Source organism: Lathyrus oleraceus, chromosome 6 (genome assembly GCF_024323335.1).
Source record: "Lathyrus oleraceus cultivar Zhongwan6 chromosome 6, CAAS_Psat_ZW6_1.0, whole genome shotgun sequence".
In the NCBI taxonomy this organism is placed as follows: Eukaryota; Viridiplantae; Streptophyta; class Magnoliopsida; order Fabales; family Fabaceae; genus Lathyrus; species Lathyrus oleraceus.
This window is the reverse complement of record NC_066584.1, coordinates 444250330-444262979: the sequence shown is the minus strand read 5'-3', so window position 1 is coordinate 444262979 and position 12650 is coordinate 444250330. Positions and strand designations below refer to the sequence as shown.

General features: G+C 45.5%; 1 protein-coding gene across 1 annotated transcript; it reads left to right on the top strand.

Moving 5' to 3' along the window:
• The first annotated feature begins 523 nt into the window (after nt 1-523).
• On the top strand, nt 524-12032 carry LOC127096572 (uncharacterized). Its single transcript, XM_051035121.1, has 2 exons — nt 524-808; nt 8470-12032. Exon 2 carries the CDS (start codon nt 8507-8509, stop codon nt 11942-11944), a length of 3438 nt encoding a protein of 1145 aa, XP_050891078.1. The 5' UTR covers nt 524-808; nt 8470-8506; the 3' UTR covers nt 11945-12032.
• Nucleotides 12033-12650: the final 618 nt, after the last annotated feature.

Sequence of the window (12650 nt, the reverse complement as noted above, 5' to 3'; positions counted from 1 at the left end):
AAAATATAACAAATTTTGGGTCTCCCTCATTCCAAGCCCACAAGTCCACGAAAATCAGCTATAAATATAAGAGTTTCAGTAGGGTTTCAGACACTTGGAAATTCCCTGAGAAATAGACTTGGAGTTCACGTGGAGTTTCAAATCTAGGAACTACTCTGCAGCAACCTTCGGGCAGCCCTGAGAAGTTCATTCCGCCTCGCGCAAACCCTAAACGTTACTTCGCCAATCCGGCCTTGCCTTCCAATTTTAACAGGTCTTTTATCAGGTATGCCTCTGTTCCTATTACTCTATGCCTCGGGTTGAATACTGAATATATGAGGTAACCTCAGGCTTGGCCCACAGGGTTATATTTGTGTATGAATATGTGATTTATGCCTTGACTGTTTAACAATTTCGTTTATGAGGTGAATGCCATAGGATCTGGAATCTTTAACATCGTGCAGGTACCAATGGAAAATCCAAATCCCGCAGGTGCTCGCTAGCCGTTTCGCTAGGCGAGCACGCAGCGAAGCTTCGTTAGGCTTTCGCTAGGCGAAGCAGTCGCGAATGTGACAGTATCTGCTTTATTCCGTTTTGTTCTAACCTGTTCTTTGTGTTGCCATGGCCTTGTTATCTTTTGATTTCAATCCTGTTTGCCTAACCCCTTTTGTTGAGTTTTTGTGAGGGCTCACATATTCTCGCAGGGATACCCTCCGGAGGTTTATTCCGATTTCCCGTACTGATTGGTTTTCTTTGATGGCATCAGCTTGGGAGAATCTCAGGGTTGCTTATCCTTTAATTGCTGTAACTTCGGATCTTGATCCGTGTGGTATTTTACTTCTTCCCTTTTATTTCTACGGTTTCTTAGCTGGAAGACCTCGATAGGAGGCAATGTTTGAGCCCCTTGGTGGCATTTTTTCTATTTCAAGATATATGTTTTGTGTGATGTGATTGTTTCCCCATAGGATGCGAGGCTTCGCATAGCCTCCCGTTTGCATGCCAATTTAGGTAGCACTGTTCCTCCGCCTAGGACTTCCTCTTTGCATGCGCGTTCCTACAACGCAAACAAAACCTAAAACCCAAAGCAACACGTTTACTCCTTCTACTACAGGCGAGTAAGTCTCCAAAGGTCGAGCATCCGGTAGATTGCGTAGTAACGTCGTTCACCCCGTAACATAATCCATAACCCCGTAGTTAGTCGAACTACGGCTTGCTCTGATTCTCATTCCAGATGAGATACGTAGGCATAAGACGCGACGTCTTAGCGAGCACAATTACCCCCAACCCATAGGTCAGCCGAGCTACGAAGACTCTGATTCTCATATTCAGATGAGATACGTATGCAGTGGATGCGACATCCGCGCGAGTCATTTCTCTTAACCTTTTTAGTAAATAGCACATTAGGCAAAACCATACCCTTTAAACAGAAACCGCATAAGTGGATCCCGTAGAGTACTACGGATGCGTAGGGGTGCTAATACCTTCCCTTCGCATAACCGACTCCCGAACCCAAGATTTGGTTGCGAGACCTTGTCTTTTTCTTTCCTATTTTCAGGTTTACTTCGAGCGTTTCCTTTCCCTCCTTTGGGATAAATAACGCACGGTGGCGACTCTCCTGTCTTTTTTCTTCGCCGGTTGTCTTTTTTCGCACTGTATTTTTTCAGGTTGCGACAGCTGGCGACTCTGCTGGGGAGTGTAGAAGTTGACCTCTTGCTGGTCCATCTTCCCTAAGCGAGTCCTTCCTAGCTTGTGTGTTTTCTTGTTTATTGAGTGTTCATTCTTTTGTGCAGTTACTTATTTGCCTAATTGCATTCATGTACATATGTTTGCTGTATCTGCTGCTGTTTGTTTGTTTGTTGGGATGGGATGTTCTACGAGAGATAAGCCCATTACCCAGGCTTGAGTGTACACACAGGTTTTAGAGTGGATGTTCATGAGGCTTGCGTGGTATGTTGCTGCGTTAAGTCGTTCGTGAAGAACCACACCCAGACGAGGTTTCTCTTGGATATACTATGTCCTACGGATGTTCCGTAACGACATAATATTCCCCTAGAAATTGTCGACTCTGGTGACCATTTCCCGAGAACTCAGTCGAGGCCTCTCCTCCGAGACGTGATTATGTTAGCTCTGGTGGGCACATTCTCGCTGATCAATCCGAGGACCCCGAGACTGGGAACTTGCTTTAGGATGTCCTGTTGAGGGGAGTCAGTGGAGGTCTTTTATTCCGTAATAATGCCAAACCTTCAATGGTAAACGTATTATTCGCGACTGAAGGGCTGAAGTTGACGAACTTCTGTTCTTAGAACCTACCAGTGAGGGGCGGGCTAAATTCAGGAAACCTTAACCGCCAACCAACCCGGTTTTCTGGAGCAGTGCTTTGATCTCGTATTATATTCCTCAGTGGTTTTCTCTTCAGACAGTGCAACCTGACAAATGCTCAAGCAGATACAGCAATCCTGATTGACACGCCGCTGCATTGCATTCACATCATTTGCATTCATATCATTTAACACATGTTTATCCATTTCTAGGGGGTTTACATCTTCTTCTTGATTCCGGTCGGGGTTTTTCCTGGTTCTCTTAAGATGGATATTGGCAGAAAGAGACTCGTCGCCTACAAGTTTCCGGTGGTCTGTTTGGAGCCCATCCAACAACTGATGAAGTTAATGGATCCTGATTCTCTAGAAGGATTCCGAGAGGATTACGGTTTAATTCTAAGTTTCGTCGCGGTTCTTTCCAAAGATCAACATGATGCTCTCTTCACACTACTGCAGTTCTATGACCCTCCATTGAGGTGCTTCACATTCCCGGATTATGTTTTGGTCCCTACTTTGGAGGAGATTGCCAGTTTTCTCAGAATTCCCATCAAGTCACAGTTGCTATTCTACAGCTCGGAGTGTCTGCCCGATCTCAGCATGGTTGCTTCAACCACATATTTGAGGGAATCAGTTTTGAAGGCTAATATGTGTCAGAAGGGAGAAGTTAACGGTTTTCATCTGAGTTTCTTATTGGGAGAAGCAAAGAAGAAGCTTGAAGATGGTGACCAGAGGGGTTTCAATGCTGTGTTGGCTCTTTGTGTGTATGGGATTGTCTTGTTCCCTAATGTCGCCAAATTTATAGACGTAGATGCCATACGCCTCTTCGTGTTGGGAAATCCAGTGCCGACCTTGCTGGGAGATTTCTTTCATTCAGTGCACCACAAGAATAAGAATAGAAAAGGAGGATTGTTGAATTGTTGTGCGCCTTTGTTCTATAAGTGGTTCAGTTCTCACCTACCCAAGTCAGGAGCATTCATTGATGTCAAGGACTCGTTGAGTTGGTCAAAGAGATTGATGGGGTTGAGAGCTGAAGATATTTCTTGGTGGTCTGACCGGAGTTTGCTTCGGGCAGATATTATTCACAGTTGTGGGAACTTCCCGAATGTTCCGTTGGTAGGAAGAAAAGGAGGAATCAACTATAATCCTTCTCTTGCAGTTAGACAGTTTGGATATGCCTTAAGAGCTCCGCCGGTGGAAAAGGATGTGGAAGAGTCTCTGTTTTTCCATTCTTCGCCTGATTTGACGGTATCCCGTAAGGCAGCTGAGGCCTGGCTCAAGGTGATCAAGAAAGGAAGAATTGTTCTTGGGAAAGGAGATTGTAGAGCTTACCCTCAGTATGGAGAATGGCTTCAAGGAAGAATCGAAGAGTTTGGTCTACCGTTTCCTATTGAAGAACCCTTGTATTCACCTACTCTCGAGCAGTCAGCAACGGTGAGCCGAGAGGAGTATGACAAGTTGAAGAACACCACGGAAGGACTTCAAATCGAGAACTCGGAGTTAAGGGAGAAATTGCAAGACTGTATGCATCGATTCCATGAGTCAGAATATCAGAAGGAGGAAGCCGTCAAATTGCAAGAGGAAGCCAAAAGGAAATTTGCTGTGGAGGTGAATTTCTTCAGGAAGACAGACGAAGCCTTGAGATCATCCAGTTCTGAGTTGAGGCGAGTCAAGCAGCAGTTAATGGATGCTCGTGGTAAATTAGCTGGGTGGCAAGAGCGATGGGATGCATTTTCAACTTCTCGGAAGACAAAGGAGGAAGAGACGGTGGCTGAACTGACTGGTCAGATAGAGAAATTGAAGACTTTGCTGAAGGGGAAGAACCATGAGCTGCTGTGTACCCGATCAACTAATGGTTATATCACAGATCAACTCAATGAGGCTCAAGGATATATCGAAGAACTCAAGACGCTGGCAAGTTTGAAGAAATCCAGACTTGAAGAGGTATTTGGAGAAGATGATGGGAATTACTACGAAGAACACATCAACGAACTGGATGGGATCATTCACAAGAGGAATCTGCTCATCCGGCGTTTGACAGAATCTCCAGATCATCCTGACACGGTGGCGCTACTGGATGAAGTGAGGAACGGTCCTTATGGGTTGCATACAGGAGGCTGATTTCTGATTTGCTTGTTCCTCTCTTTACTTACTGCTTTGGTGTTATGTAGTGATGATCCACAGGCTTGTTGTGGAGATCCTCCTTTGATGTATTTTTGGCTAAGGCCCTTTCCTTGAACTCATTTGTATGATGGTTTCCCTTTATTACATCTTAATCTCAGAAGTTTATCCATGACTCGGCCTTCTTGCACTACCCACTTGATGTGAGACTGGAATCAAGGGGGCAGAATACCTTTTGGAATGGATAAACATGTCATTACATTTACATATTCATTGTCATATCTTGCATAACAGGTACCGCTGCGGTGTTCTCATATTGTTTGGTGTTCCACTAGCAGGATAGCTGACTCAGGCATTCACCGATACGGTACCCGGAGGAATCAACAGAGAGCAATGGAAGGTGTACAAGCAGAGCTCGCTGAGATGAGGGCCCGCATGACCCAATTCATGGATGTGGTTCAAGGGGTGGCTCAGGGACAACAAGAGCTCAGGCAGATAATACAAGGGAATCCCCCTGCTCAACCAGAGACAGTGACTGATCCTCCAGCTGGAGAGGTTAACGGACCCAGTGGACCAGGGCCTATCCCGATCCCGCACGCCAACCCCGGTCAACAACCCGTTCATGATGATCAGGACGATCAGTTTCCCCCACTTCAGGAAGACTTTGGCATGGGTCATGGCGTAGACCCCATGTTCAGGAGATTGGAAGAGAGGTTGAAGGCAGTGGAAGGACAGAATCCTTTGGGAGTAGACGTTGCTGACTTAGGGCTGGTCCCAGGTGTGAGAGTGCCACCGAAATTCAAAGTCCCGATCTTTGACAAGTACAAGGGCAACTCTTGCCCCAAGACTCACGTGCAAGCCTATTTCCGTAAAATGGTTGCATACTCTGATGACGAGAAGCTACTTATGTACTTCTTCCAGGACAGCCTAGCTGGGGCATCCTTGGAATGGTATATGAGACTGGACAGAGCCCACATCCGTTGCTGGAGGGATTTGGCGGAGGCCTTCGTGAAGCAGTATCAGTATAATGCAGACATGGCTCCGGACAGAACTCAACTTCAGAATCTGTCTCTTAAAAGCAATGAGTGCTTCAGGGAATACGCTCAACGCTGGAGGGAGACAGCTTCCCGTGTTCAGCCCCCTATGTTGGAGAAAGAAATGGCCAACATGTTCATGAATACGTTGCCTGGACCTTATCTGGAGCGTCTGGTGGGGTGCAATGCTTCCAACTTTGCTGATGTGGTCTCTACCGGAGAGAGGGTGGAGAATTACCTGAAGACCTGCAAGATCCAAAGTGGAGGAGGATCTTCGTCAGGGGTAAAAAAGTCGTTCGTTGGAGGGCATAAGCAAAGAGAGGGGGGAGTGAATTCTTTGGCTTCCTATCAGAACAGAGGTGTTAGAAGGAATAATTTTCAGAATTATCATCAACAACCGTATGTTGCGGCGGTGACCATTCCAGCTGCAGCGCCACTACAACAACAACCACCGCAGCGTCAATTAGCTCAGTATCAACAGCAGCAACAACCGGGTAACAGACCCGCTTATCAACAGAGGCAAAGGATGATGGACCGGCGTTTCGACACCATTCCAATGTCGTACGCCCAGTTGCTTTCTAGTCTTCAACAACTACAGCTTGTGCAATTACGCACTCTGGCTCCTCCTGTTGGTAGACTTCCGGTGGGTTACGACACCAACGCTAGGTGTAGCTTCCACTCTGGGGCACCTGGCCATGATATTGAGAACTGCAAAGCTTTTAAGCACGTAGTTCAAGACCTCATAGATTCAAAGGCCATCGACCTTGCACCGGCTCCGAATGTCGTTAACAATCCCATGCCGCAGCATGGTGGTGCGAATGTTAACATGGTAGAGGGAGAAGCCAAGTTCATTAAGGATGTGTTGAAGTTGAAGACTCCGGTGTCGGATATCAAAGGATGCTTGCTGAAGGCCGATGTTTTCCCCGGTTGTGGGAAAGTTTGTTTGGATTGTGCTGCACAGGAGAAGGGTTGTTTGAAACTACAGCAAGGTATTCAGGCCTTGCTCGACAAGGGTATCCTCCAGGTTGAAGATTTGTCTGTCCGAGGGGTCGAGGAAGAAGGGTTTGAAGGTGCTACTGAAGAGTTCCTAGATGTTGTTCCTGCTGATTCTGCAGTCCATGATGATGTATTTACTCTTTCCAATACGGTTGACTCTTTTGTATTTGAACTTGATTCCGATGTTTCGGATGTTCATGCTCCAACAAATGAGGTTTCTGAGTACGACTGTGACATTGCAACTATAACTATTTTCTATCCAACTAATCAGATCAGTGTGCCAGAAGCGCAACCCGCGCCACCAGTGCGACGACCTACTATGACCATCACAACCCCTGGTCCTTTACCCTTCACCAGTGAAAGGGCCATTCCGTGGCATTATGGGGGGAGCGTGTATACGCACGATCATAAGGTGGAACGGCCACTGAAAGTAGAAGAGGGTCAGAAGCCTGAACTTGAAGGTCCCGCAGTGGATAATGTTGGTGGAATTTGGCGATTCACCAGGAGTGGTAGATTGCTCTCACCACCGGTTACCCAAGCTGATAATGCTGATGCTGTGGCGAAAACCAAAGGCAAGCAAGTCGTGAATGAGGGTACCTCTGCACCCCAAGATGGTTCTGAGCCCACTTTTGCAAAGGACGTGGACGAGTTTCTAAGAATCATAAAGAAAAGCGATTACAAGGTAGTCGATCAGTTGATTCAGACTCCGTCCAAGATATCCATTCTCTCACTCCTATTGTGTTCGGAGGCACACAGGGAGGCACTTCTGAAGGTTCTTAATGCTGCATATGTACCTCAGGAGATCTCAGTGAACCAACTAGAAGGGATCGTTGCCAATGTCCATACAAGCAACGGGTTGGGTTTTACTGATTCTGACTTAACACCAGCTGGACGCAATCATAACAAGGCTCTGCACATCTCATTGGAATGCAGAGACACCATGTTATCTCATGTTCTGGTGGATACAGGTTCCTCTCTCAATGTGCTACCCAAGAGGGCCCTGTCGAGGTTAGAAGTAGAGGGTTTGGTCTTGAAACCTTCAGATCTTATGGTGAGAGCCTTCGATGGTTCTAAGAGATCGGTGTTTGGAGAGGTGGAATTGCCAATTCTGATTGGATCACAAACCTTCAACACTGTCTTCTACGTGATGGATATCAGTCCTTCCTACAGTTGCCTGCTGGGTCGGCCTTGGATCCATAATGCTGGGGCAGTCTCTTCAACTCTACATCAGAAGATTAAGTTTCCGGTCAACGGACGAATTATCACCGTCTGTGGTGAAGAGGACATCCTGGTCAGTAACCTGTCTACATTCAAGTATGTAGAAGTAGAAGGTGAAATTCATGAGACTCTGTGTCAAGCTTTTGAGTCAGTTCAAGTCAAGGATGCAGCTCCGGTGGAAGAAGTTAAAGCGGGTGCCTCTATCTCATCCTTTAAGCAGGCACGGGCCGTGGTGGATTCAGGTGTTGCTTCTGGTTGGGGGCGTCTGTTGGAATTACCAGTGAAAGAGGATAAGTTCGGGATTGGGTACCAGCCAACTCTGACTTCTACAACTTCAGCACTTCAGACTCTTCAGGGGCCGATCACTTTCTCTAGTGCTGGCATCATTCAGTATGGTCAAGTCTCTGCAGTCAACGAAGAAGATGGGGATAGTGACTGCGACATCAACAACTGGGTGCGTCCGAGGATCCCGGGTGAAGTCATCAACAATTGGTCTTCTGAAGAGATTGTTCAAGTCACTCTTCTTGAAGAGTAATTTTCTTTGTTTATTCATGCATATCCAAGTCTTACGTTCCACCCAGGGCGTAACGACTCATTGTAGGGCCCGTCTATGTGACACTTGCATTTTTTTATCATAAATAAAGACGTCTTTTCGCATTCAAATATTTCGTTCCTTGTCTTTCTATTTTTGCAGTTTTTCAAAGAAAAATATATAATAAAAAAAAATAATAAAAAAAAATGGCAATGTTTTGTTTAGTTTCCATATTTTTTTTCACACTCATAAGCACATACCATCACTCATGCAGATGCACATCACCGGATCCTATTGATAACGGTTCTGCTATGGCTCGCTTCGACTTTGAAAATCCAATCTTTCAAGCTGAAGAAAAGGATGATGAAGATTGTGAACTCCCTGAAGAACTTGCCAGGTTGTTGAAACAAGAGGAAAGGGTTATTCAACCGCATCAAGAGTTTGTTGAAGTGATTAATCTCGGCACCGAAGACGCCAAGAGAGAAATCAAAATAGGGGCTGCTTTGGAAGATAATGTGAAGAAAGGGCTGATTAAATTGCTGCAAGAATACATTGACATCTTCGCCTGGTCTTATCAGGACATGCCTGGGCTGGACACAGACATCGTGGTACACCGCTTGCCTCTCAAAGAAGGTTGTCCTCCGGTCAAGCAGAAGCTCAGAAGAACAAGACCAGAGATGGCTGTCAAGATAAAGGAAGAAGTGCAAAAGCAGTTGGATGCAGGGTTTCTAGCAGTCACCAATTATCCGCCATGGGTTGCAAACATCGTCCCAGTACCTAAGAAGGATGGAAAGGTACGGATGTGTGTCGACTATCGGGATCTGAACAGAGCTAGCCCTAAAGATGATTTCCCATTACCTCACATCGACGTTTTGGTGGATAATACAGCTCAGTTCTCGGTATTCTCCTTCATGGACGGCTTTTCTGGCTATAACCAAATCAAGATGGCACCAGAAGACATGGAAAAGACAACTTTCATAACCCCGTGGGGCACCTTCTGCTACAAGGTGATGCCGTTTGGTCTGAAAAATGCCGGAGCAACATATCAACGAGCTATGGTAACTCTGTTCCATGATATGATTCATCATGAAATCGAGGTTTATGTGGATGATATGATTGCCAAATCTCAGACAGAAGAAGAACATTTGGTGAATTTGCAGAAATTATTTGAGCGTTTGAGGAAATTCAAGCTGAGGCTTAATCCGAACAAGTGCACTTTCGGGGTGAGATCGGGAAAATTGCTGGGTTTTATTGTTAGCGGAAAAGGGATTGAGGTGGATCCCGACAAAGTAAAAGCAATACAGGAAATGCCTGAGCCAAGAACAGAGAAGCAAGTCCGTAGTTTCTTAGGGAGGTTGAACTACATTGCAAGGTTCATCTCTCACCTAACAACCACGTGTGAGCCAATTTTCAAATTGCTGAGGAAAGATCAGGCTATCAGGTGGAATGAAGATTGTCAAAGGGCTTTCGAGAAGATAAAAGAGTATCTACAGAAACCTCCGATCCTTATACCTCCAGTTCCTGGGAGACCTCTGATAATGTACCTATCAGTGACTGAGAACTCGATGGGGTGTGTATTGGGACAGCATGACGAGTCTGGTCGAAAAGAGCATGCCATATACTACCTTAGCAAAAAGTTTACCGACTGTGAAATCAAATATTCGCAGCTTGAGAAAACTTGCTGTGCTTTGGCCTGGGCTGCTCGCCGACTGAGGCAGTATATGTTGAACCATACTACCTTGTTGATTTCTAAGATGGATCCAGTGAAATACATATTCGAGAAGCCAGCTCTCACCGGAAGGGTCGCTCGTTGGCAAATGATTTTAACAGAGTATGATATTCAGTACACGTCACAGAAGGCCATCAAAGGGAGTATTCTGTCAGACTACCTTGCCGAGCAACCGATTGATGATTATGAGCCAATGAAGTTTGAATTCCCTGATGAAGACATCATGTTCCTCAAGATGAAAGACTGTGAAGAGCCAGTTGTTGAGGAGGGACCTGATCCAAACGAAAAGTGGACTTTGTTGTTTGATGGGGCTGTCAATACTAGAGGAAGTGGAATTGGTGCTGTCATTACAACTCCGAAAGGTGCCCACATACCTTTCACCGCTCGTTTGACTTTTGAGTGCACAAATAATGAAGCTGAGTACGAGGCCTGTATCTTGGGCATTGAGCAAGCCATTGATCTGAGAATCAAGACTCTGGACATCTTCGGAGATTCAGCTCTGGTGATTAATCAAGTGAATGGTGATTGGAATACTCTCCAGCCCACTCTGGTCCCCTACAGAGATTACACGAGAAGACTGTTGACTTTCTTCACAACGGTAAAATTGTATCATATACCTCGTGATGAGAACCAGATGGCAGACGCACTTGCTACTCTATCCTCCATGATCAAGGTAATTCGTTGGAACCATGCTCCCAGGATCGATGTGATGCGCCTTGACAGGGCCGCGTATGTGTTTGCTGCTGAACTGGTAGTCGATGACAAGCCCTGGTATCACGATATCAAGTGCTTTCTGAAGAATCAAGAGTACCCTGCAGGGGCATCCAACAATGACAGAAAGACTTTGAGAAGATTGGCAGGCAGTTTCTTCTTGAACAAAGACGATGTGTTGTATAAGAGGAACTTCGACATGGTTTTGCTCAGATGTGTGGACAGACACGAGGCGGACATGTTAATGCAGGAAGTTCATGAAGGTTCCTTCGGTACTCATGCCGGTGGACATGCAATGGCTAAGAAATTGTTGAGAGCGGGTTATTATTGGATGACCATGGAATCAGATTGTTTCAAGTATGCTCGGAAGTGTCATAAATGCCAGATTTATGCTGATAAGGTGCATGTACCGCCGAATCCTCTGAATGTGATGTCTTCGCCGTGGCCGTTTGCCATGTGGGGTATTGACATGATTGGAAAGATTGAGCCGACTGCTTCCAATGGGCATCGCTTCATCCTTGTTGCCATCGACTATTTCACCAAATGGGTCGAAGCAGCGTCATTTGCGAATGTCACCAGACATGTGGTTGCCCGTTTCATCAAGAAAGAAATTATTTGTCGCTATGGGATTCCCGAAAGAATCATTACTGATAATGGTTCTAATCTCAACAACAAAATGATGAAGGAGTTGTGTCAGAACTTCAACATTCAGCATCACAATTCTTCCCCTTACCGCCCTAAGATGAACGGCGCTGTTGAGGCGGCAAATAAGAACATAAAGAAGATTGTGCAGAAGATGGTCGTTACGTACAGAGATTGGCATGAGATGCTACCCTTCGCCTTGCATGGGTACCGCACTTCAGTACGTACATCGACAGGGGCAACCCCTTACTCCCTTGTGTATGGTATGGAAGCGGTCCTACCTGTTGAAGTGGAGATTCCTTCTCTAAGAGTCCTGTTGGATGTCAAGTTAGATGAAGCTGAATGGATTCGGACAAGGTTCAATGAGTTGAGTCTTATCGAAGAGAAGCGAATGGCAGCCATTTGTCATGGGCAGTTGTATCAGAGTCGGATGAAGAGAGCTTTTGATCAGAAGGTGCGTCCTCGTTGTTTCCAAGTCGGAGATTTAGTGTTGAAAAGGATCCTTCCTCCTCAGACAGATCACAGGGGCAAGTGGACTCCTAACTATGATGGACCGTATATTGTCACCAAGGTTTTTGATGGTGGGGCCCTAATGCTTGCAACTATGGAGGGCGAAGACTTCGCTTCCCCTGTGAACTCAGACGCAGTTAAAAAATACTTCGCATAAAATAGACCCGCTGGACAGTAAAAAGAATAGTCCAGGCAAAAATGGGCATCCCGGCGAACCAAGAAAATGGAAAGGTTCGGGCAAAAATTAGGGACAAAAATAAAAAAAAGATTGTACACCCGGTAAGTTGAAAACCTGAAAAGGCAACTTAGGCAAAAATGGGTATCCCGGTGGATCGAAAACCCGAAAAGGGCGATCCAGGCAAAAGTTAGGGATTAAGCGAATGACTGCGTTCTGAGTAGCTCTGAATCTCATCTCGTGCCAATGACTGGAAATTTTTGAAGGATAGGAAACAATCCAATCACTCTTTCAGAAAGCTGATCATCTGGAGGATCTTGAAGACGGGCAAGTCATAGCAGAATTGGAACCCAATAGAAATCCACTTCACATTGCCATTAGATTAATTTTTGTTTTATCTATTGTGCGATTACCTCTTTCCAGGGATTGCCTCTTAATGTAAATGCCTATTCAGAGGCCATTCAATCAATAAAATCATGTTATTCAGTATATCTCTGTTTTCATTTTCATTTTACTGTTTTGTTTGCAAAAATGACGTCCGAATTTTTGATAAACATTGCATCATGACACATAAGGGCTTTACAGGTACATGCTCAGTAAACATTTAAAATTGCTGTAAATTTTGAGTGCTTTGGATCGTCTATTCAGAACAGATACCCTCGGGGCATTTCCTTAAAATCCCCTTGCA